This window comes from Salmo salar, chromosome 23 (assembly GCF_965601325.2).
Source record: "Salmo salar chromosome 23, fSalSal1, whole genome shotgun sequence".
Taxonomy (NCBI): Eukaryota; Metazoa; Chordata; class Actinopteri; order Salmoniformes; family Salmonidae; genus Salmo; species Salmo salar.
The window spans coordinates 39,979,510-40,004,737 of record NC_138313.1 but is presented as its reverse complement, the minus strand read 5'-3'; the positions used below and the strand labels follow the sequence as shown (position 1 = coordinate 40,004,737).

Below are 25,228 nucleotides of genomic sequence, written 5' to 3'. Positions count from 1 at the left end.
AGCCTGGATCTCAAGCTCAGCACATCTGGGACCTGTTGAATCGGTGGATGAGGGCTAGGGCCATTTCCACCCCCCCAGAAAAGTCCGGGAACTTGCACGTGCCTTGGTGGAAGAGTGGAGTAACATCTCACAGCAAGAACTGGCAAATCTGGTGCACTCCATGAGGAGATGCACTGCAGTACTTAATGTAGCTGGTTTGTTGCAGTATATTGTAGCTGGTGGCCACACCAGATACTGACTGTTACTTTTGATTTTGACCCCCCCCCCCCTTTGTTCTGGGACACATTATTCCATTTCTGTTAGTCACATGTCTGTGGAACTTGTTCCCTTTGCCTCAGTTGTTGAATCTTATGTTCAAACAAATATTTACACGTTAAGTTTGCAGAAAATAAACGCAGTTGACGGTGAGAGGACGTTTCTTTATTTGCTGAGTTTATATCAACAATGGACTGATGAATTGAATACCTGAAGTTTTGGGTGGAGTGTTCCTTTTAACCAGTCAACTTCAGCAGTGAGGCAAAGGTACACATTTCAGGGTTTGAAATTGCCCTGTCTCATGACTTAAATATTGATAAAACAATTAAAATACAGTGCTGGTGGGGCTACCACTCATAGGAACCATCTGATATATAATTTCCCATGAACTTCCTGGGGGGGAAGTGGTCTATTCCAATGTACTATATCCAGCCCATTAAAATGTGAATCAATGGACTTCAAAATGATATTTTAGGTTGTCACAACCAATAGTAATAAAATGACTAGTCTCTACCAAACCATTTCATTAGTCTTGTTTAGTTGCAGGGTGTATTCCTGACTAATGGAAAAGTAGTCAACACTTTTAGTTCAGGAACTGTGTGTTAGATTTAACCTCTATGGGCTAGGTGGGACGCCCACCTACTCAACAGCCAGTTGAATCCTATGGCGCGTTATTCAAATCCTTAGATATGCTATTACTTCAATTTTTCAAAAATATGACTATTTTACACCATTTTAAAGATAAGACTCTCGTTAATCTAACCACACTGTCCGATTTCAAAAAGGCTTTAAAACGAAAGCAAAACATTAGATTGTCAGCAGACTACCCAGCCAGAAATAATCAGACACCCATTTTTCAAGCTAGCATATAATGTCACATAAACCCAAACCACAGCTAAATGTAGCACTAACCTTTGATGATCTTCATCAGATGACAACCCTAGGACATGTTATACAATACATGCATGTTTTCTTCAATCAAGTTCATATTTATATCAAAAAACAGCTTTTTACATTAGCATGTGACTAGCATTCCCACCGAACACTGCCTGTGAATTTACTAAATTACTCACGATAAACGTTCACAAAAAGCATAACAATTATTTTAAGAATTATAGATACAGAACTCCTCTATGCACTCGATATGTCCGATTTTAAAATAGCTTTTCGGTGAAAGCACATTTTGCAATATTCTCAGTAGATAGCCCGGCATCACAGGGCTAGCTATTTAGACACCCAGCAGGTTTAGCACTCATCAAAGTCAGATTTACTATAAGAAAAATGTTCTTACCTTTGTTGTCTTCGTCAGAATGCACTCCCAGGACTTCTACTTCAATAACAAATGTTGGTTTGGTCCAAAATAATCCATCATTATATCCAAACAGCGGCGTTTTGTTTGTGCGTTCTAGACACTATCCTAAAGGCTAAATAAGGGTGATGAGCATGGCGCAATTCGTGACAAAAGAATTCTAAATATTCCATTACCGTACTTCGAAGCATGTCAACCGCTGTTTAAAATCAATTTTTATACCATTTTTCTCATAAAAAAGCGATAATATTCCGACCGGGAATCTGCGTTTAGATAAACAGACAAAGGAAAAGAAACCATTCGGTCGAAGCGGGCACGCGCCTAAGCCCATAGTACTCTGAGTGGCCACTTGCCAAAAGCGATAAAGTGTTTCAGCCAGAGCCTGCCTCGATATCGTTCAACGTTTTCCCGGGCTCTGAGACCCTATGGAAGACGTAGGAAGTGTCACGTTATTGCACAGATCCTGAGTCTTCAATAAAAAGGGCCAAGATGAAACACTACTTCTCAGACAGGCCACTTCCTGCTTTAAATCTTCTCAGGTTTTGGTCTGCCATAGGAGTTCTGTTATACTCACAGACACCATTCAAACAGTTTTAGAAACTTTAGGGTGTTTTCTATCCAAAGCCAATAATTATATGCATATTCTAGTTACTGGGCAGGTGTAGTAACCAGATTAAATCGGGTACGTTTTTTATCCAGCCGTGCAAATACTGCCCCCTATCCCCAACAGGTTAACACAGTGTCCAAAGAAGGGCCAGATGTATACAGAATGGTGTCGTCTGCGTAGAAGTGGATCAGGGAATCACCCGCAGCAAGAGCGAAATCGTTGATATATATATATACAGAGAAAATAGTCGGCCCGAGAATTGAACCCTGTGGTACCCCCATAGAGACTGCTAGAGGTCCGGACAACAGGCCCTCTCATTTGACACACTGAACTCTGTCTGCGAAGTAGTTGGTGAACCAGGCGAGGCAGTCATTTGAGAAACCAAGGCTATTGAGTCTGCCGATAAGAATGTGGTGATTGACAGAGTCGAAAGCCTTGGCCAGGTCGATGAAGACGGCTGCACAGTACTGTCTTTTATCGATGGCGGTTATGATATCGTTTAGTACCTTGAGCGTGGCTGAGGTGCACCCATGACCAGCTCGGAAACCGGATTGCACAGCGGAGAAGGTACGGTGGGATTTGAAATGATCAGTGATCTGTTTATTAACCTCTTACATCTAGACGTTCCGCTAGCGGAACACCTGCTCCAATATCCAATGATAGGCGTGGCGCGAATTACAAATTCCTCAAAAATACAAAAACTTCAATTTTTCAAACATATGACTATTTTACAGCATTTTAAAGACAAGACTCTCCTTTATCTAACCACACTGTCCTATTTCAAAAAGGCTTTACAGCGAAAGCAAAACATTAGATTATGTCAGCAGAGTACCCGGCCAGAAATAATCAGACACCCATTTTTCAAGCTAGCATAATGCAGCACTAACCTTTGATGATCTTCATCAGATGACAACCCTAGGACATTATGTTATACAATACATTATAGTGCATGTGTTTCCCCTTGCCCACATATCTGTGTTTAATATTAGGCTACATATACAGCCAAAACATTAAGGAATGGCAGTACATCTGTGTCAGTCTCTCTTCCTCTCTCTCTTTTTTCTTCTATTGAATTTGATATAACACCATCTGTGTTTGTCATAGAGCGATGGGATTAGTTTCTGTGGATGCAGACAGATTTCCAGCATTGTGGTTCATTTGACAGGCCCTCTGATAAGTGAATTACAATTTCGGTAGGACTTTCCAGCCTCCAATGGTGGTGGATATGTCATGTAAACCTACACAAGAATCCCTAGTTAATTCAGTCAAATATGATTTTATATATTGACAAGTCAAATGACTGTTCTAACAATGGAAATGCAACTCCTCAAATATGGACGGCAGGCAGGAGGTGAGATCAGATGCGACCACAAGCCCATGAGAGGGCAGATACGTGGCTCTTCCTCTTTGCTACAGTTCAGAAACCCTAGTAGCCTCACTGGCTGAAGAAACAATGAGATTTACATTTTTATTTTTTTTAAGTGAAGCAAATAGCCTAAACATTGATAAAACAATTAAAATACACAAACAGCCCCCAACTTCCCCTTTAACAGATTCATTTGGATTATTTAGCATTGATGCAGTCAATGTTTTCTTTTAGTAGGCCTACATGATGACTTGTGTTTAATTAAAAGAACTGTATAAATGTCTAGTAGATGGCTATTGCCTTACCTATGTGTCATAAAAGCCAATCTAATGACTTCTTAAGCTATAGGGCAAGTATAGTGCAACTTTTGGTTCCAAATGATGTCTCACATTTAATTATTTGCAAACAGGGACAGTTTCGTTGAAAACAAGACACTGATTTCGCATTGAAGAAATATGATAAGATGAACACATGCACTATACAGTTGAAGTCAGAAGTTTACATACACTTAGGTTGGAGTCATTAACCTCTTGACGGTCGCCTAAGATAGGGGGCGCTACAGCGCTTTTTGAAAAAAAATCGTGCCCATTTTAAACGGCCTACTACTCAAACTCAGAAGCTAGGATATGCATGTAATTAATACTTGTGGATAGAAAACACCCTGAAGTTTCTAAAACTGTTTGAATGGTGTCTGTGAGTATAACTGAACTCATATGGCAGTCAAAACCCCGAGACAGATCAAAACAGGAAGTGGAATTTTGAATTGCGGACTCAACTTCATCTCGTTGCCTATAAATCACACCGTGAGCAATGGTTCATTGACTTCCACTAGATGTCCCCAGTCTTTACAAAGTGATTTGAGTCTCCTACTGTGAAAACTGACTGAATGACACGCTGTGGAACGTGGTCACATGAGGAGGGCCATCACCATTATGATGCCGGCGCCCCTGGCTACCCTCCCCTTTCGAAACGTTTATAAAGACCATGCAATCGTCCCCCTTGAATCTTATTGGAGCTCTGGTTGAAAAAGGCCCTAAAGATTTATGTTATACAACGTTTGACATGTTTGAACGAACCTAAATAAGAAAAAAATGCATTTTGTTGAAAGAGTAACCCTGCGCACGTCGGAACTTTTGGTGCAGCCTTCAGAACGCGCTAACAAGAACAAGCTATTGGAACATAAAGGATGAACTTTTTTTAACGAAAATACATTTGTTGTGGACCTGGGAATCCTGGAAGTGCCTAAGGATGAAGATAATCAAAGGTAAGGGATTATTGACAATAGTATACAAGACTAGATTTGATATGCGATTGTTCCAAGATGGCGCTGACCTGTATTGCTAGCCTATTGTTCTGAGTATCGCATCCCCTTTTATCTCAAAGTGTGATTACCCAGTAAAGTTATTTTTAAATCTGGCATTACAGGTGCTTTCAAGAGATATTCATCTATAAATCTTAGAATGACAATATTACATTTTAAAAATGTTTTCGAATAGTAATTTAGTAAATTGTAGCGCTGTTTCACCGGATGCATTTGAGGGAAAATAGTTAGTCAACGTTACGCGCCGATGTAAAATGCTGTTTTTATATATAAATATGAACTTTATCGAACAAAATAATGCATGTTTTGTGTAACATGATGTCCTAGGTGTGTCATCTGATGAAGATTGTCAAAGGTTAGTGCTGCGTTTAGCTGTTTTGTGGTTATTTGTGATGCATGTGGTTGGTTGGAAAATTCCAGTGGGTCAGAAGTTTACATACACTAAGTTGACTGTGCCTTTAAACAGCTTGGAAAATTCCAGATAATGATGTCATGGCTTTAGAAGCTTCTGATAGGCTAATTGACATCATTTGCGTTAATTGGAGGTGTATATGTGAATGTATTTCAAGGCCTACCTTCAAACTCGGCGCCTCTTTGCTAGACATCATGGGAAAATGAAATGAAATCAGCGAAGACCTCAGAAAAACAATTGTAGACCTCCGCAAGTCTGGTTCATCCTTGGGAGCAATTTCCAAAAGCCTGAAGGTACCATGTTCAACTGTACAAAAAATAGTACGCAAGTACAAAAACCTCGGGACCACACAGCCGTCATACTTCTCAGGAAGGAGACGCGTTCTGTCTCCTAGAGATGAATGTACTTTTGTGCAAAAAGGCCGCTCAGCAAGGAAGAAGCCACCGCTCCAAAAACCCCATAAAAACGCTACATTACAGTTTGCAACTGCACATGGGGACAAAGATCGAGCTTTTTGGAGAATTGTCCTCTGGTCTGACTAAATAAAAATAGAAGTGTTTGGCCATAATGACCATTGTTATGTTTGGAGGAAAAAAGGGGAGGCATGCAGGCAGAAGAACACCATCCCAATCGTGAAGCACGGGGGTGGCAGCATCATGTTGTGGAGGTGCTTTGCTGCAAGAGGAACTGGTGCACTTCACAAAATAGATGGCATCACGAGGAAGGAAAAGGATGTGGATATAGTGAAGCAACGTCTCAAGACATCAGTCAGGAAGTTAAAGCTTGGTCACAAATGGGTCTTCCAAATGTACAATCACCCCAAGCATACTTCCAAAGTTGTGGCAAAATGGCTTAAGGACAACAAAGTCAATGTATTGGAGTGGCCATCACAAAACCCTGACCTCAATCCTATAGAGAATTTGTGGGCAGAACTGAAAAATCGCTTGCGAGCAAGGAGGCCTAAGAACCTGACTCAGTTACACCAGCTCTGTCAGGAGGAATGGGCCAAAATTCACCCAACTTATTGTGGGAAGCTTGTGGAAGGCTACCCGGAACGTTTGACCCACGTTAAACAATTGAAAGGAAATGCTACCAAATACTAATTGAGCGTATGTAAGCTTCTGACCCACTGGGAATGTGATGAAAGAAATAAAAGCTGAAATAAATCATTCTCTCTACTTTTGTTCTGACATTTCACATTCTTATAATAGAGTGGTGATCCTAACTGACCTAAGACAGGGAATTTTTTTACTAGGATTTAAATGCCAGGAATTGTGAAAAACTGAGATTAAATGTATTTGGCTAAGGTGTATGTAAAGTTCCGACTTCAACTGTATATACAAAAGTATGTGGATGCCCCTTCAAATGAATGGATTCGGCTATTTCAGCCACGACAGGTGTATAAAATCGAGCACACAGCCATGCAATCTCCATAGACAAACATTGGCAGTAGAATGACCTTACTGAATAGCTCAGTGACTTAACGTGGCACCGTCATAGGATGCCACCTTTCCAACAAGTCAGTTCGTTAAATTTCTGCAAATCTAGAGCTTCCCCGGTCAACTGTAAGTGCTGTTATTGTGAAGTGGAAACGTCAAGGAGTAACAACGGCTCAGCCGTGAAGTGGTAGGCCACACAAGCTCACAGAACGGGACCACTGAGTGCTGAAGCGCGTAAAAATTGTCTGTCCTCGGCTGCAACACTCACTACCAAGTTCCAAACTGCCTCTGGAAGCAACTTCAGCACAACAACTATTCGGCGGGAGCTTCATGAAATGGGTTTCCATGGCCGAGCAGCCGCAGACAAGCCTAAGATCACCCTGCGCAAATCCAAGCGTCGGCTGGAGTGGTGTAAAGCTTGCCGCCATTGGACTCTTGAGCAGTGGAAATGCGTTCTATGGCGTGATGAATCAAGCTTCACCATCTAGCAGTCTGACGGACTGATCTGGGTTTGGCGGATGCCAGGACAATGCTACCTGCCTAGTGCATAGTGCCAATTGTAAAGTTTGGTGGGGGAGGAATAATGTTCTGGGGCTGTTTTTCATGGTTCAGGCTAGGCCCCTTACTTCCAGTGAAGGGAAATCTTAACGCTACAGCATACGATGACATTCTAGACGATTCTGTGCTTTCAACTTTGTGGCAACAGTTTGGGCAAGGACTTTTCCTGTTTTAGCATGACAATGCCCCCATGCACAAAGCAAGGTCTGTACAAAAATGGTTTGTTGAGATCAGTGTGGAAGAACTTGACTGGCCTGCACAGAGCCCTGACCTCAAATCCATCGAACACCTTTACGATGAATTGGAACGCCAACTACGAGCCAGGCCTAATTGGCCAACATCAGTGCCGACCTCACTAATGCTCTTGTGGCTGAATGGAAGCAAGTCTCCAGCAGTGTTCCAACATCGATTTGAAAGCCTTCCCAGAAGAGTAGAAGCAAAGGGGGACCAACTCCATATTAATGCCCATGATTTTGGAATGAGATGTTTAACAAGTAGGTGTCCACACACTTTTGGTCATGTCGTGTGCATATATTATTATTTTTATTTTTTTACCGATCCACCCCAATAAAAGGTGATCCGGCCCTTCTGGCATATGCCAGAATTTCCAGAAGGCCAATCCGCCAATGTCTCCAACTCTGTTCCTGGAGTGCGACCGTCCTGTAGGTTGTGGCTCCAGCCCTAATGTAGCACAATTGATTCTAATAATTAGCTGGTTGGTACATTTATTCAAGTTAGTTACAACTGGGGTTGGATTGAAAACCAACAGGAGGGTAGGGTAGCGCTCCAAGAACAGGGTTGGAGATCCCTGTGCCTAGTTTCCCAAAAGCATCTTAAGGCAAAGTGCGTTGTTAGAACCTTTGTAGGAGCATAGTTAAATCTATGAGCTGTTTCCCAAAACAATCATTATTAATTAAGGTGCACTTGATAACACTCGTAAACGAATGCTTGCCTCAGAACAGCTAAGTGCATCCTTACATTCTTTTTTGCCCTCCCGTGTCACTTTCTACACAGAAGATCTCCGCTAAACATAGAATCACATGGTTTATCTTATCTCTATGACTGCAGATAACTTCAGAACAAAGTTGACTACAAAATAAAGTTGCCTGTGTCTTTGCAATTGATACAAACATGACATAAAAATATTTTTCAAATGAAAACAGCAACCATTAAAATAAAGAGTGGGCCTATTTCAATCATATTGAAATACATTTCATATTCTATTTTGCTAATTGTAGACTGCCTGTAATTTGCCTCAATATATTTCATGATGTGTAGCCGAACGGGCGCAATGGGGCAAATTAGTGGTTTAATGCATTTTTATTTGGTAAGCATTAGAATAACCTGCCTCAATATTTGCAGCCATAAGGTGGTATAATCTCTCTAGGAATTGATCCGTCAATTCAAATGTTAAGACAAATTTTGAATGGAGAAAGTTTTCACTTTCTTTCGATCCCATCAGTATTGACACATACTTCAACAATGCACTTAGTGACTATTCTCTCGGCGTGTTGTTTTGGGAAACATGTGTTACATCTTCGGCCGTTGTGGGGAAGATGCATCATTAAAAAACTCATAAGGCTAAATGCCATTGCTATCAGGAAACCGTTCCAAGGACATTAAAAAATCAAGAATGGGCCACTTCAGTCCTCAGTGGCCAGAGTGATGTCACACTTCTTCCCCATCCCTAGATAACACAGCTGATTAAACTAATTGTATTTTAAACTAAATATTATGATTAGTTGATTATTGGAGTCAGGTGTGTTAGCTGGGGCTGGTGCAAAAGTGTGACACCAATCAGGCCCCCGAGGACTGGAGTTGACCATCCCTATTATAAATGAAGATACTTGACAGTATTGAGATACATCCAGTTCAGATTGTAGTATATTTGCAGCTCTGTAACATGTCTGGAACATCATTAGGTAAATCAAACAAGGGGTGGAGTCAAACTAAGACAAAGGGATACAAAATGGCTGTTCAGAGACACTGTAGTTATTGCAAATGTCAAAGAAATATGTACAATTGACACTAGAAACTAGAGAATAATGGCATTCTGTATTACATTCCTCCTACTTCTTACCTTTGGCTGTTCAGCTACAGTTCAGCAGCTTTATCGGGAAGCGAGATCTCAGAGCCAAGTGGCACATGCCCCTGGGAGATTTGTTCCACAGTATAGGCCTGCTCAAGAACCAGCCAGATTTCAACCAAGGCCTGTGCAATGGCCCTCCAGGGTCCAGACACCGACGCAAGTTCAAAACCCTTTCCTCCAGTCAAAGCAGACCTTCAATGAGCCTTTGACCTGGAGATTTCCTGAAGATCCAGTCAAAGAGGTGCAGTTGGCTATTGATGAGCAGAGACCACTGCCTGTGCCTGCCAGTAGCGTTGCAGTTCAATGTGGGGAGACTGCTGCTCGTGTGGAAGTCAAGCGAGATCTGCTCGGTATCGGCCAACTCATTCACCCAGAGGATCTTACCTTGGGAGGCTGTGCTGTCACTGGGGAGGATGCTTCCGCTCAAGTTCTGATCTTTGTCACTGAGCTGCACGGATGTGGGAGCACTCTAACGGTAACATTGAGCATTAGCATCGTTATGACTTTTCTAGGTTGACTACCATTGATTTTCTTACAATGCCATTTGCTGCTCTGATTCCAGATGACTGAAGATTCACTTGTCTATGTCTTCACACTCCGTTATACACCAGCCACCCTGGGCAGCAGCCCCATTGTTCGGACTAGAGAAGTGGTGGTCTGGGTTGAGTGCCACTATCAAAGGTGAGTTGACTACACCTGCATTGTGTTTTATTTTCTTCAGTTCAATCAACTTTGGATATACTTCCTTGGCCAGTTGGTTTCACATTTAAAGACTCCTTTACAGAAAGCATGATGTGAGCAGTGACTCAGTGAAGCCCACCTGGAATCCCTATGCCTCCACTAAGGTTGCAGAGGAGCTCCTCTACTTCTCCCTGAGGCTAATGACTGGTTAGTAACTGCTTGTCCTTGCCATATTGGCATTACTCTTGACAGGCACTGACTTAAGTGCTGTCTCTGCACTTGTTTGTAAACTATGGTAGTGCCAACTGGCAAATGTAACCGCCACTGAGTTATTGGAATGAGGTGGCTACCCCAGAGTACAAAAGGATGGCAGTTATATTTGCCATGATAAAGCCACACTGCTGATAAACTAGAGCAGGGTCTGTACATCTGACTTGGAATGAGTATTAGACTGTGCCCTTGTCTTCGCAGACAACTGGCAGTTGGAGAGAGCCAGCAAAGAGTACGTCCTTGGAGATAATATTAACTTTGAAGCTTCTGTCGTCCAGTTCTACCATGTGCCCCTCCGAGTCTTTGTGGACAACTGTGTAGCCACAGTCATCCCAAACACCAACACTGTCCCAAGATATGCCTTCATCGAGAACCGTGGGTGAGTATCCTTTGTAAGGTACTTGATCTAGATCAAGGACTAATTGTTTGCTTTAATCTGCTAAGGAAAGCATTTCCCATTCCCTCCACCTGCCCACACTTCAGATCAACAGCCATCTTGAATGGCATCCCTCCAGAGTTTCAGCAGTGTAGGTAGCCTAATTTTTTTTGTTTGTGGCCTTCAGTTGTCTGGTCGACACCAAGCTGACAGGCTCCAGGTCCCAGTTCAGACCTCGCACCATGGATGACACGCTCCAGTTCCAGATAGAAGCCTTTAGGTTTCATGTTGTGAACACTGGCTCAGTGAGTAGTTAATCCTGAGATCTAGTGCAAATTAGCTTCGGAATGTCCAAATGTATAGAATTGGCAGGTTTGTTGAGCTTCAATCATAAATTAAGTAGAGTATGCCCAATATGGCTTGTGTTGGACCCAACATGACGTTGCTTTAAATTGGTGTCAAATCTACTAATTCTTATGTGGTACCAATGCTGCGACTTCAACAGCTATACATTACCTGCCTCCTGAAAGCCACAACAGCTTCAGCCCCAATTGATCATGAGAACAAGGCTTGTTCCTTCTCGAATGGGTAAGTCTGGGTATATATGGCAGAGTGTGCACTTTGCTTGTACGTACTATATGCAACACTCTCTTTTCAATAGATGGAGCGAGGCCAGTAAGAAAGACCAGGTGTGTGGCTGTTGTGACACAGACTGTGGCATGAGAAGGGAACCGGCTCCAGGTACATGTGCACTTCAGTCCAGTGTTGCTCAATCCATTCCTGGATGCCTCCCTGGGGTGCACATTTTTGTCCTACTCCAATAGCTAGGTACTTGATTCACCTAAACCTTTGGCTAAATTGGTGGTCAGTGCTTGGCTGGAACAAAAAAGTGCACCCACTGAGTCACCCAGGAATTGCCTGAGAAACAATGCTTTTGTGAAGTTTGATTCTGAGTTCTCCCTATATAGACATGGTCTTCTGCTCTTAGGTTTCCAGTGGGAGCAGGACATTTCTGTTGGTCCTCTCAACATAAAGGAAAAGCTTCTTGACTGATGGTGTAACTCTCAACTGGACTGACTTTCCTGCCCAAATGCATTCTGGATGATAAAAAAATATCTAGATTAAGGTTTTTGTCTTGTGTATTTTGTTCATTGACTAGCATGAGCTTTTGTAATGCCCAGGTCTAAAATGAAGTTCCTCAACTCCCTGATTCTGTATCTTGAAAGTTAAGATATAACTTGATTGCTGACATAATGTTTTGGTACAAAACTCAGCAAAAAAAGAAACGCCCCTTTTTCAGTACCCTGTCTTTCAAAGATGATTCTTAAATCTGAATAACTTCACAGATCTTCATTGTCAAATTTTATTAGTCACATGTGCCGAATACAACAGGTGTAGACCTTACAGTGAAATGCTTAAACAATTAATGAACATGCACCTGTGGAACGGTTAAGACAGTAACAGCTTACAGACAAGGGCAATTAAGGTGACAGTTATGATAACTAAAGAGGCCTTTCTACTGACTCTGGAAAAACACCAAAAGAAAGATGCCCAGGGTCCCTACTCATCTGTGTGAATGTGCCTGCAAGGAGGTGTGAAGACTGCAGATGTGGCCAGGGCAATTAATTGCAATGTCCTTACTGTGAGACGCCTGCTACAGGACGGCCAGCTGATCGTCCTCACAGTGGCAGATCATGTGTAACAACACCTGCACACGATCGGTACATCTGAAAATCACACCTGCGGGACCGGTACAGGATGGCAACAACTGCCTGAGTTACACCAGGAACGCACAATCCCTCTCAGTGCTCAGACTGTCAGCAATAGGCTGGACTGAGGGCTTGTAGGCCTGTTGTAAGGCAGGTCATCACCGGCAACAACATTGCCTATGGGCACAAACCCACGGTCGCTGGACCAGACAGGACTGGCAAAAAGTGCTCTTCACGGAGGAGTCGCGGTTTTGTCTCACCGGGGGGATGGTCGGCTTCTCGTTTATCGTCGAAGGCATGAGCATTACACCGGGTCCTGTACTCTGGGACGGAATTGAGGTGGAGGGTCCGTCATGGTCTGGGGCGGTGTCACAACATCATCGGACTGAGCTTGTGCGTTACAGGGCAGACATCCTCCTGTTGTGCTCATCCTGACATGACCTGTTGAATCGGATGAGGGCTAGAGCCATTTCCACCCCCCCCCCCCCCAGAAAAGTCCGGGAACTTGCACGTGCCCTAGTGGAAGAGTGGACTAACATCTCACAGCAACAACTGGCAAATCTGGTGCACTCCATGAGGAGATGCACTGCAGTACTTAATGTAGCTGGTGGGTTGCAGTATATTGTAGCTGGTGGCCACACCAGATACTGACTGTTACTTTTGATTTTGACCCCCCCCCCCCTTTGTTCTGGGACACATTATTCCATTTCTGTTAGTCACATGTCTGTGGAACTTGTTCCCTTTGCCTCAGTTGTTGAATCTTATGTTCAAACAAATATTTACACGTTAAGTTTGCAGAAAATAAACGCAGTTGACGGTGAGAGGACGTTTCTTTATTTGCTGAGTTTATATCAACAATGGACTGATGAATTGAATACCTGAAGTTTTGGGTGGAGTGTTCCTATTAACCAGTCAACTTCAGCAGTGAGGCAAAGGTACACATTTCAGGGTTTGAAATTGCCCTGTCTCATGACTTAAATATTGATAAAACAATTAAAATACAGTGCTGGTGGGGCTACCACTCATAGGAACCATCTGATATATAATTTCCCATGAACTTCCTGGGGGGGAAGTGGTCTATTCCAATGTACTATATCCAGCCCATTAAAATGTGAATCAATGGACTTCAAAATGATATTTTAGGTTGTCACAACCAATAGTAATAAAATGACTAGTCTCTACCAAACCATTTCATTAGTCTTGTTTAGTTGCAGGGTGTATTCCTGACTAATGGAAAAGTAGTCAACACTTTTAGTTCAGGAACTGTGTGTTAGATTTAACCTCTATGGGCTAGGTGGGACGCCCACCTACTCAACAGCCAGTTGAATCCTATGGCGCGTTATTCAAATCCTTAGATATGCTATTACTTCAATTTTTCAAAAATATGACTATTTTACACCATTTTAAAGATAAGACTCTCGTTAATCTAACCACACTGTCCGATTTCAAAAAGGCTTTAAAACGAAAGCAAAACATTAGATTGTCAGCAGACTACCCAGCCAGAAATAATCAGACACCCATTTTTCAAGCTAGCATATAATGTCACATAAACCCAAACCACAGCTAAATGTAGCACTAACCTTTGATGATCTTCATCAGATGACAACCCTAGGACATTATGTTATACAATACATGCATGTTTTCTTCAATCAAGTTCATATTTATATCAAAAAACAGCTTTTTACATTAGCATGTGACTAGCATTCCCACCGAACACTGCCTGTGAATTTACTAAATTACTCACGATAAACGTTCACAAAAAGCATAACAATTATTTTAAGAATTATAGATACAGAACTCCTCTATGCACTCGATATGTCCGATTTTAAAATAGCTTTTCGGTGAAAGCACATTTTGCAATATTCTCAGTAGATAGCCCGGCATCACAGGGCTAGCTATTTAGACACCCAGCAGGTTTAGCACTCATCAAAGTCAGATTTACTATAAGAAAAATGTTCTTACCTTTGTTGTCTTCGTCAGAATGCACTCCCAGGACTTCTACTTCAATAACAAATGTTGGTTTGGTCCAAAATAATCCATCATTATATCCAAACAGCGGCGTTTTGTTTGTGCGTTCTAGACACTATCCTAAAGGCTAAATAAGGGTGATGAGCATGGCGCAATTCGTGACAAAAGAATTCTAAATATTCCATTACCGTACTTCGAAGCATGTCAACCGCTGTTTAAAATCAATTTTTATACCATTTTTCTCATAAAAAAGCGATAATATTCCGACCGGGAATCTGCGTTTAGATAAACAGACAAAGGAAAAGAAACCATTCGGTCGAAGCGGGCACGCGCCTAAGCCCATAGTACTCTGAGTGGCCACTTGCCAAAAGCGATAAAGTGTTTCAGCCAGAGCCTGCCTCGATATCGTTCAACGTTTTCCCGGGCTCTGAGACCCTATGGAAGACGTAGGAAGTGTCACGTTATTGCACAGATCCTGAGTCTTCAATAAAAAGGGCCAAGATGAAACACTACTTCTCAGACAGGCCACTTCCTGCTTTAAATCTTCTCAGGTTTTGGTCTGCCATAGGAGTTCTGTTATACTCACAGACACCATTCAAACAGTTTTAGAAACTTTAGGGTGTTTTCTATCCAAAGCCAATAATTATATGCATATTCTAGTTACTGGGCAGGTGTAGTAACCAGATTAAATCGGGTACGTTTTTTATCCAGCCGTGCAAATACTGCCCCCTATCCCCAACAGGTTAACACAGTGTCCAAAGAAGGGCCAGATGTATACAGAATGGTGTCGTCTGCGTAGAAGTGGATCAGGGAATCACCCGCAGCAAGAGCGAAATCGTTGATATATATATATACAGAGAAAATAGTCGGCCCGAGAATTGAACCCTGTGGTACCCCCATAGAGACTGCTAGAGGTCCGGACAACAGGCCCTCTCATTTGACACACTGAACTCTGTCTGCGAAGTAGTTGGTGAACCAGGCGAGGCAGTCATTTGAGAAACCAAGGCTATTGAGTCTGCCGATAAGAATGTGGTGATTGACAGAGTCGAAAGCCTTGGCCAGGTCGATGAAGACGGCTGCACAGTACTGTCTTTTATCGATGGCGGTTATGATATCGTTTAGTACCTTGAGCGTGGCTGAGGTGCACCCATGACCAGCTCGGAAACCGGATTGCACAGCGGAGAAGGTACGGTGGGATTTGAAATGATCAGTGATCTGTTTATTAACCTCTTACATCTAGACGTTCCGCTAGCGGAACACCTGCTCCAATATCCAATGATAGGCGTGGCGCGAATTACAAATTCCTCAAAAATACAAAAACTTCAATTTTTCAAACATATGACTATTTTACAGCATTTTAAAGACAAGACTCTCCTTTATCTAACCACACTGTCCTATTTCAAAAAGGCTTTACAGCGAAAGCAAAACATTAGATTATGTCAGCAGAGTACCCGGCCAGAAATAATCAGACACCCATTTTTCAAGCTAGCATAATGCAGCACTAACCTTTGATGATCTTCATCAGATGACAACCCTAGGACATTATGTTATACAATACATTATAGTGCATGTGTTTCCCCTTGCCCACATATCTGTGTTTAATATTAGGCTACATATACAGCCAAAACATTAAGGAATGGCAGTACATCTGTGTCAGTCTCTCTTCCTCTCTCTCTTTTTTCTTCTATTGAATTTGATATAACACCATCTGTGTTTGTCATAGAGCGATGGGATTAGTTTCTGTGGATGCAGACAGATTTCCAGCATTGTGGTTCATTTGACAGGCCCTCTGATAAGTGAATTACAATTTCGGTAGGACTTTCCAGCCTCCAATGGTGGTGGATATGTCATGTAAACCTACACAAGAATCCCTAGTTAATTCAGTCAAATATGATTTTATATATTGACAAGTCAAATGACTGTTCTAACAATGGAAATGCAACTCCTCAAATATGGACGGCAGGCAGGAGGTGAGATCAGATGCGACCACAAGCCCATGAGAGGGCAGATACGTGGCTCTTCCTCTTTGCTACAGTTCAGAAACCCTAGTAGCCTCACTGGCTGAAGAAACAATGAGATTTACATTTTTATTTTTTTTAAGTGAAGCAAATAGCCTAAACATTGATAAAACAATTAAAATACACAAACAGCCCCCAACTTCCCCTTTAACAGATTCATTTGGATTATTTAGCATTGATGCAGTCAATGTTTTCTTTTAGTAGGCCTACATGATGACTTGTGTTTAATTAAAAGAACTGTATAAATGTCTAGTAGATGGCTATTGCCTTACCTATGTGTCATAAAAGCCAATCTAATGACTTCTTAAGCTATAGGGCAAGTATAGTGCAACTTTTGGTTCCAAATGATGTCTCACATTTAATTATTTGCAAACAGGGACAGTTTCGTTGAAAACAAGACACTGATTTCGCATTGAAGAAATATGATAAGATGAACACATGCACTATACAGTTGAAGTCAGAAGTTTACATACACTTAGGTTGGAGTCATTAACCTCTTGACGGTCGCCTAAGATGCGCTACAGCGCTTTTTGAAAAAAAATCGTGCCCATTTTAAACGGCCTACTACTCAAACTCAGAAGCTAGGATATGCATGTAATTAATACTTGTGGATAGAAAACACCCTGAAGTTTCTAAAACTGTTTGAATGGTGTCTGTGAGTATAACTGAACTCATATGGCAGTCAAAACCCCGAGACAGATCAAAACAGGAAGTGGAATTTTGAATTGCGGACTCAACTTCATCTCGTTGCCTATAAATCACACCGTGAGCAATGGTTCATTGACTTCCACTAGATGTCCCCAGTCTTTACAAAGTGATTTGAGTCTCCTACTGTGAAAACTGACTGAATGACACGCTGTGGAACGTGGTCACATGAGGAGGGCCATCACCATTATGATGCCGGCGCCCCTGGCTACCCTCCCCTTTCGAAACGTTTATAAAGACCATGCAATCGTCCCCCTTGAATCTTATTGGAGCTCTGGTTGAAAAAGGCCCTAAAGATTTATGTTATACAACGTTTGACATGTTTGAACGAACCTAAATAAGAAAAAAATGCATTTTGTTGAAAGAGTAACCCTGCGCACGTCGGAACTTTTGGTGCAGCCTTCAGAACGCGCTAACAAGAACAAGCTATTGGAACATAAAGGATGAACTTTTTTTAACGAAAATACATTTGTTGTGGACCTGGGAATCCTGGAAGTGCCTAAGGATGAAGATAATCAAAGGTAAGGGATTATTGACAATAGTATACAAGACTAGATTTGATATGCGATTGTTCCAAGATGGCGCTGACCTGTATTGCTAGCCTATTGTTCTGAGTATCGCATCCCCTTTTATCTCAAAGTGTGATTACCCAGTAAAGTTATTTTTAAATCTGGCATTACAGGTGCTTTCAAGAGATATTCATCTATAAATCTTAGAATGACAATATTACATTTTAAAAATGTTTTCGAATAGTAATTTAGTAAATTGTAGCGCTGTTTCACCGGATGCATTTGAGGGAAAATAGTTAGTCAACGTTACGCGCCGATGTAAAATGCTGTTTTTATATATAAATATGAACTTTATCGAACAAAATAATGCATGTTTTGTGTAACATGATGTCCTAGGTGTGTCATCTGATGAAGATTGTCAAAGGTTAGTGCTGCGTTTAGCTGTTTTGTGGTTATTTGTGATGCATGTGGTTGGTTGGAAAATTCCAGTGGGTCAGAAGTTTACATACACTAAGTTGACTGTGCCTTTAAACAGCTTGGAAAATTCCAGATAATGATGTCATGGCTTTAGAAGCTTCTGATAGGCTAATTGACATCATTTGCGTTAATTGGAGGTGTATATGTGAATGTATTTCAAGGCCTACCTTCAAACTCGGCGCCTCTTTGCTAGACATCATGGGAAAATGAAATGAAATCAGCGAAGACCTCAGAAAAACAATTGTAGACCTCCGCAAGTCTGGTTCATCCTTGGGAGCAATTTCCAAAAGCCTGAAGGTACCATGTTCAACTGTACAAAAAATAGTACGCAAGTACAAAAACCTCGGGACCACACAGCCGTCATACTTCTCAGGAAGGAGACGCGTTCTGTCTCCTAGAGATGAATGTACTTTTGTGCAAAAAGGCCGCTCAGCAAGGAAGAAGCCACCGCTCCAAAAACCCAATAAAAACGCTACATTACAGTTTGCAACTGCACATGGGGACAAAGATCGAGCTTTTTGGAGAATTGTCCTCTGGTCTGACTAAATAAAAATAGAAGTGTTTGGCCATAATGACCATTGTTATGTTTGGAGGAAAAAAGGGGAGGCATGCAGGCAGAAGAACACCATCCCAATCGTGAAGCACGGGGGTGGCAGCATCATGTTGTGGAGGTGCTTTGCTGCAAGAGGAACTGGTGCACTTCACAAAATAGATGGCATCACGAGGAAGGAAAAGGATGTGGATATAGTGAAGCAACGTCTCAAGACATCAGTCAGGAAGTTAAAGCTTGGTCACAAATGGGTCTTCCAAATGTACAATCACCCCAAGCATACTTCCAAAGTTGTGGCAAAATGGCTTAAGGACAACAAAGTCAATGTATTGGAGTGGCCATCACAAAACCCTGACCTCAATCCTATAGAGAATTTGTGGGCAGAACTGAAAAATCGCTTGCGAGCAAGGAGGCCTAAGAACCTGACTCAGTTACACCAGCTCTGTCAGGAGGAATGGGCCAAAATTCACCCAACTTATTGTGGGAAGCTTGTGGAAGGCTACCCGGAACGTTTGACCCACGTTAAACAATTGAAAGGAAATGCTACCAAATACTAATTGAGCGTATGTAAGCTTCTGACCCACTGGGAATGTGATGAAAGAAATAAAAGCTGAAATAAATCATTCTCTCTACTTTTGTTCTGACATTTCACATTCTTATAATAGAGTGGTGATCCTAACTGACCTAAGACAGGGAATTTTTTTACTAGGATTTAAATGCCAGGAATTGTGAAAAACTGAGATTAAATGTATTTGGCTAAGGTGTATGTAAAGTTCCGACTTCAACTGTATATACAAAAGTATGTGGATGCCCCTTCAAATGAATGGATTCGGCTATTTCAGCCACGACAGGTGTATAAAATCGAGCACACAGCCATGCAATCTCCATAGACAAACATTGGCAGTAGAATGACCTTACTGAATAGCTCAGTGACTTAACGTGGCACCGTCATAGGATGCCACCTTTCCAACAAGTCAGTTCGTTAAATTTCTGCAAATCTAGAGCTTCCCCGGTCAACTGTAAGTGCTGTTATTGTGAAGTGGAAACGTCAAGGAGTAACAACGGCTCAGCCGTGAAGTGGTAGGCCACACAAGCTCACAGAACGGGACCACTGAGTGCTGAAGCGCGTAAAAATTGTCTGTCCTCGGCTGCAACACTCACTACCAAGTTCCAAACTGCCTCTGGAAGCAACTTCAGCACAACAACTATTCGGCGGGAGCTTCATGAAATGGGTTTCCATGGCCGAGCAGCCGCAGACAAGCCTAAGATCACCCTGCGCAAATCCAAGCGTCGGCTGGAGTGGTGTAAAGCTTGCCGCCATTGGACTCTTGAGCAGTGGAAATGCGTTCTATGGCGTGATGAATCAAGCTTCACCATCTAGCAGTCTGACGGACTGATCTGGGTTTGGCGGATGCCAGGACAATGCTACCTGCCTAGTGCATAGTGCCAATTGTAAAGTTTGGTGGGGGAGGAATAATGTTCTGGGGCTGTTTTTCATGGTTCAGGCTAGGCCCCTTACTTCCAGTGAAGGGAAATCTTAACGCTACAGCATACGATGACATTCTAGACGATTCTGTGCTTTCAACTTTGTGGCAACAGTTTGGGCAAGGACTTTTCCTGTTTTAGCATGACAATGCCCCCATGCACAAAGCAAGGTCTGTACAAAAATGGTTTGTTGAGATCAGTGTGGAAGAACTTGACTGGCCTGCACAGAGCCCTGACCTCAAATCCATCGAACACCTTTACGATGAATTGGAACGCCAACTACGAGCCAGGCCTAATTGGCCAACATCAGTGCCGACCTCACTAATGCTCTTGTGGCTGAATGGAAGCAAGTCTCCAGCAGTGTTCCAACATCGATTTGAAAGCCTTCCCAGAAGAGTAGAAGCAAAGGGGGACCAACTCCATATTAATGCCCATGATTTTGGAATGAGATGTTTAACAAGTAGGTGTCCACACACTTTTGGTCATGTCGTGTGCATATATTATTATTTTAATTTTTTTACCGATCCACCCCAATAAAAGGTGATCCGGCCCTTCTGGCATATGCCAGAATTTCCAGAAGGCCAATCCGCCAATGTCTCCAACTCTGTTCCTGGAGTGCGACCGTCCTGTAGGTTGTGGCTCCAGCCCTAATGTAGCACAATTGATTCTAATAATTAGCTGGTTGGTACATTTATTCAAGTTAGTTACAACTGGGGTTGGATTGAAAACCAACAGGAGGGTAGGGTAGCGCTCCAAGAACAGGGTTGGAGATCCCTGTGCCTAGTTTCCCAAAAGCATCTTAAGGCAAAGTGCGTTGTTAGAACCTTTGTAGGAGCATAGTTAAATCTATGAGCTGTTTCCCAAAACAATCATTATTAATTAAGGTGCACTTGATAACACTCGTAAACGAATGCTTGCCTCAGAACAGCTAAGTGCATCCTTACATTCTTTTTTGCCCTCCCGTGTCACTTTCTACACAGAAGATCTCCGCTAAACATAGAATCACATGGTTTATCTTATCTCTATGACTGCAGATAACTTCAGAACAAAGTTGACTACAAAATAAAGTTGCCTGTGTCTTTGCAATTGATACAAACATGACATAAAAATATTTTTCAAATGAAAACAGCAACCATTAAAATAAAGAGTGGGCCTATTTCAATCATATTGAAATACATTTCATATTCTATTTTGCTAATTGTAGACTGCCTGTAATTTGCCTCAATATATTTCATGATGTGTAGCCGAACGGGCGCAATGGGGCAAATTAGTGGTTTAATGCATTTTTATTTGGTAAGCATTAGAATAACCTGCCTCAATATTTGCAGCCATAAGGTGGTATAATCTCTCTAGGAATTGATCCGTCAATTCAAATGTTAAGACAAATTTTGAATGGAGAAAGTTTTCACTTTCTTTCGATCCCATCAGTATTGACACATACTTCAACAATGCACTTAGTGACTATTCTCTCGGCGTGTTGTTTTGGGAAACATGTGTTACATCTTCGGCCGTTGTGGGGAAGATGCATCATTAAAAAACTCATAAGGCTAAATGCCATTGCTATCAGGAAACCGTTCCAAGGACATTAAAAAATCAAGAATGGGCCACTTCAGTCCTCAGTGGCCAGAGTGATGTCACACTTCTTCCCCATCCCTAGATAACACAGCTGATTAAACTAATTGTATTTTAAACTAAATATTATGATTAGTTGATTATTGGAGTCAGGTGTGTTAGCTGGGGCTGGTGCAAAAGTGTGACACCAATCAGGCCCCCGAGGACTGGAGTTGACCATCCCTATTATAAATGAAGATACTTGACAGTATTGAGATACATCCAGTTCAGATTGTAGTATATTTGCAGCTCTGTAACATGTCTGGAACATCATTAGGTAAATCAAACAAGGGGTGGAGTCAAACTAAGACAAAGGGATACAAAATGGCTGTTCAGAGACACTGTAGTTATTGCAAATGTCAAAGAAATATGTACAATTGACACTAGAAACTAGAGAATAATGGCATTCTGTATTACATTCCTCCTACTTCTTACCTTTGGCTGTTCAGCTACAGTTCAGCAGCTTTATCGGGAAGCGAGATCTCAGAGCCAAGTGGCACATGCCCCTGGGAGATTTGTTCCACAGTATAGGCCTGCTCAAGAACCAGCCAGATTTCAACCAAGGCCTGTGCAATGGCCCTCCAGGGTCCAGACACCGACGCAAGTTCAAAACCCTTTCCTCCAGTCAAAGCAGACCTTCAATGAGCCTTTGACCTGGAGATTTCCTGAAGATCCAGTCAAAGAGGTGCAGTTGGCTATTGATGAGCAGAGACCACTGCCTGTGCCTGCCAGTAGCGTTGCAGTTCAATGTGGGGAGACTGCTGCTCGTGTGGAAGTCAAGCGAGATCTGCTCGGTATCGGCCAACTCATTCACCCAGAGGATCTTACCTTGGGAGGCTGTGCTGTCACTGGGGAGGATGCTTCCGCTCAAGTTCTGATCTTTGTCACTGAGCTGCACGGATGTGGGAGCACTCTAACGGTAACATTGAGCATTAGCATCGTTATGACTTTTCTAGGTTGACTACCATTGATTTTCTTACAATGCCATTTGCTGCTCTGATTCCAGATGACTGAAGATTCACTTGTCTATGTCTTCACACTCCGTTATACACCAGCCACCCTGGGCAGCAGCCCCATTGTTCGGACTAGAGAAGTGGTGGTCTGGGTTGAGTGCCACTATCAAAGGTGAGTTGACTACACCTGCATTGTGTTTTATTTTCTTCAGTTCAATCAACTTTGGATATACTTCCTTGGCCAGTTGGTTTCACATTTAAAGACTCCTTTACAGAAAGCATGATGTGAGCAGTGACTCAGTGAAGCCCACCTGGAATCCCTATGCCTCCACTAAGGTTGCAGAGGAGCTCCTCTACTTCTCCCTGAGGCTAATGACTGGTTAGTAACTGCTTGTCCTTGCCATATTGGCATTACTCTTGACAGGCACTGACTTAAGTGCTGTCTCTGCACTTGTTTGTAAACTATGGTAGTGCCAACTGGCAAATGTAACCGCCACTGAGTTATTGGAATGAGGTGGCTACCCCAGAGTACAAAAGGATGGCAGTTATATTTGCCATGATAAAGCCACACTGCTGATAAACTAGAGCAGGGTCTGTACATCTGACTTGGAATGAGTATTAGACTGTGCCCTTGTCTTCGCAGACAACTGGCAGTTGGAGAGAGCCAGCAAAGAGTACGTCCTTGGAGATAATATTAACTTTGAAGCTTCTGTCGTCCAGTTCTACCATGTGCCCCTCCGAGTCTTTGTGGACAACTGTGTAGCCACAGTCATCCCAAACACCAACACTGTCCCAAGATATGCCTTCATCGAGAACCGTGGGTGAGTATCCTTTGTAAGGTACTTGATCTAGATCAAGGACTAATTGTTTGCTTTAATCTGCTAAGGAAAGCATTTCCCATTCCCTCCACCTGCCCACACTTCAGATCAACAGCCATCTTGAATGGCATCCCTCCAGAGTTTCAGCAGTGTAGGTAGCCTAATTTTTTTTGTTTGTGGCCTTCAGTTGTCTGGTCGACACCAAGCTGACAGGCTCCAGGTCCCAGTTCAGACCTCGCACCATGGATGACACGCTCCAGTTCCAGATAGAAGCCTTTAGGTTTCATGTTGTGAACACTGGCTCAGTGAGTAGTTAATCCTGAGATCTAGTGCAAATTAGCTTCGGAATGTCCAAATGTATAGAATTGGCAGGTTTGTTGAGCTTCAATCATAAATTAAGTAGAGTATGCCCAATATGGCTTGTGTTGGACCCAACATGACGTTGCTTTAAATTGGTGTCAAATCTACTAATTCTTATGTGGTACCAATGCTGCGACTTCAACAGCTATACATTACCTGCCTCCTGAAAGCCACAACAGCTTCAGCCCCAATTGATCATGAGAACAAGGCTTGTTCCTTCTCGAATGGGTAAGTCTGGGTATATATGGCAGGGTGTGCACTTTGCTTGTACGTACTATATGCAACACTCTCTTTTCAATAGATGGAGCGAGGCCAGTAAGAAAGACCAGGTGTGTGGCTGTTGTGACACAGACTGTGGCATGAGAAGGGAACCGGCTCCAGGTACATGTGCACTTCAGTCCAGTGTTGCTCAATCCATTCCTGGATGCCTCCCTGGGGTGCACATTTTTGTCCTACTCCAATACCTAGGTACTTGATTCACCTAAACCTTTGGCTAAATTGGTGGTCAGTGCTTGGCTGGAACAAAAAAGTGCACCCACTGAGTCACCCAGGAATTGCCTGAGAAACAATGCTTTTGTGAAGTTTGATTCTGAGTTCTCCCTATATAGACATGGTCTTCTGCTCTTAGGTTTCCAGTGGGAGCAGGACATTTCTGTTGGTCCTCTCAACATAAAGGAAAAGCTTCTTGACTGATGGTGTAACTCTCAACTGGACTGACTTTCCTGCCCAAATGCATTCTGGATGATAAAAAAATATCTAGATTAAGGTTTTTGTCTTGTGTATTTTGTTCATTGACTAGCATGAGCTTTTGTAATGCCCAGGTCTAAAATGAAGTTCCTCAACTCCCTGATTCTGTATCTTGAAAGTTAAGATATAACTTGATTGCTGACATAATGTTTTGGTACAAAACTCAGCAAAAAAAGAAACGCCCCTTTTTCAGTACCCTGTCTTTCAAAGATGATTCTTAAATCTGAATAACTTCACAGATCTTCATTGTCAATTTTTATTAGTCACATGTGCCGAATACAACAGGTGTAGACCTTACAGTGAAATGCTTAAACAATTAATGAACATGCACCTGTGGAACGGTTAAGACAGTAACAGCTTACAGACAAGGGCAATTAAGGTGACAGTTATGATAACTAAAGAGGCCTTTCTACTGACTCTGGAAAAACACCAAAAGAAAGATGCCCAGGGTCCCTACTCATCTGTGTGAATGTGCCTGCAAGGAGGTGTGAAGACTGCAGATGTGGCCAGGGCAATTAATTGCAATGTCCTTACTGTGAGACGCCTGCTACAGGACGGCCAGCTGATCGTCCTCACAGTGGCAGATCATGTGTAACAACACCTGCACACGATCGGTACATCTGAAAATCACACCT

The 25,228-nt window shown here is 42.4% G+C and overlaps 2 protein-coding genes across 2 annotated transcripts; both read left to right on the top strand.

Moving 5' to 3' along the window:
• The first annotated feature begins 9,211 nt into the window (after positions 1–9,211).
• LOC145863017 (zona pellucida sperm-binding protein 3-like) lies at positions 9,212–11,805 on the top strand. Its single transcript, XM_082968115.1, has 8 exons — positions 9,212–9,831; positions 9,919–10,037; positions 10,141–10,244; positions 10,509–10,686; positions 10,871–10,988; positions 11,189–11,271; positions 11,345–11,424; positions 11,672–11,805. Exons 1-8 carry the CDS (start codon positions 9,313–9,315, stop codon positions 11,734–11,736), a joined length of 1,266 nt encoding a protein of 421 aa, XP_082824241.1. The 5' UTR covers positions 9,212–9,312; the 3' UTR covers positions 11,737–11,805.
• Positions 11,806–22,014: 10,209 nt separating this feature from the next.
• Positions 22,015–24,608, top strand: LOC145863016 (zona pellucida sperm-binding protein 3-like). The gene is made up of 8 exons (XM_082968114.1): positions 22,015–22,634; positions 22,722–22,840; positions 22,944–23,047; positions 23,312–23,489; positions 23,674–23,791; positions 23,992–24,074; positions 24,148–24,227; positions 24,475–24,608. The coding sequence occupies exons 1-8, from the start codon at positions 22,116–22,118 to the stop codon at positions 24,537–24,539; spliced, it is 1,266 nt and encodes a 421-aa protein (XP_082824240.1). The 5' UTR covers positions 22,015–22,115; the 3' UTR covers positions 24,540–24,608.
• The last annotated feature ends 620 nt before the right edge of the window (positions 24,609–25,228 follow it).

Bases quoted from the DNA above. Each gene is read 5' to 3' on its own strand.
- LOC145863017 (XM_082968115.1), top strand. From the start codon at position 9,313: ATGGCATTCTGTATTACATTCCTCCTACTTCTTACCTTTGGCTGTTCA. The intron at 10,687-10,870 runs GTGAGTATCCTT...TGTGGCCTTCAG, and splicing joins GCCTTCATCGAGAACCGTGG to TTGTCTGGTCGACACCAAGC. The intron at 10,989-11,188 runs GTGAGTAGTTAA...CGACTTCAACAG, and splicing joins ATGTTGTGAACACTGGCTCA to CTATACATTACCTGCCTCCT.
- LOC145863016 (XM_082968114.1), top strand. From the start codon at position 22,116: ATGGCATTCTGTATTACATTCCTCCTACTTCTTACCTTTGGCTGTTCA. The intron at 22,841-22,943 runs GTGAGTTGACTA...ACTCCTTTACAG, and splicing joins GTTGAGTGCCACTATCAAAG to AAAGCATGATGTGAGCAGTG. The intron at 24,228-24,474 runs GTACATGTGCAC...TTCTGCTCTTAG, and splicing joins GAGAAGGGAACCGGCTCCAG to GTTTCCAGTGGGAGCAGGAC.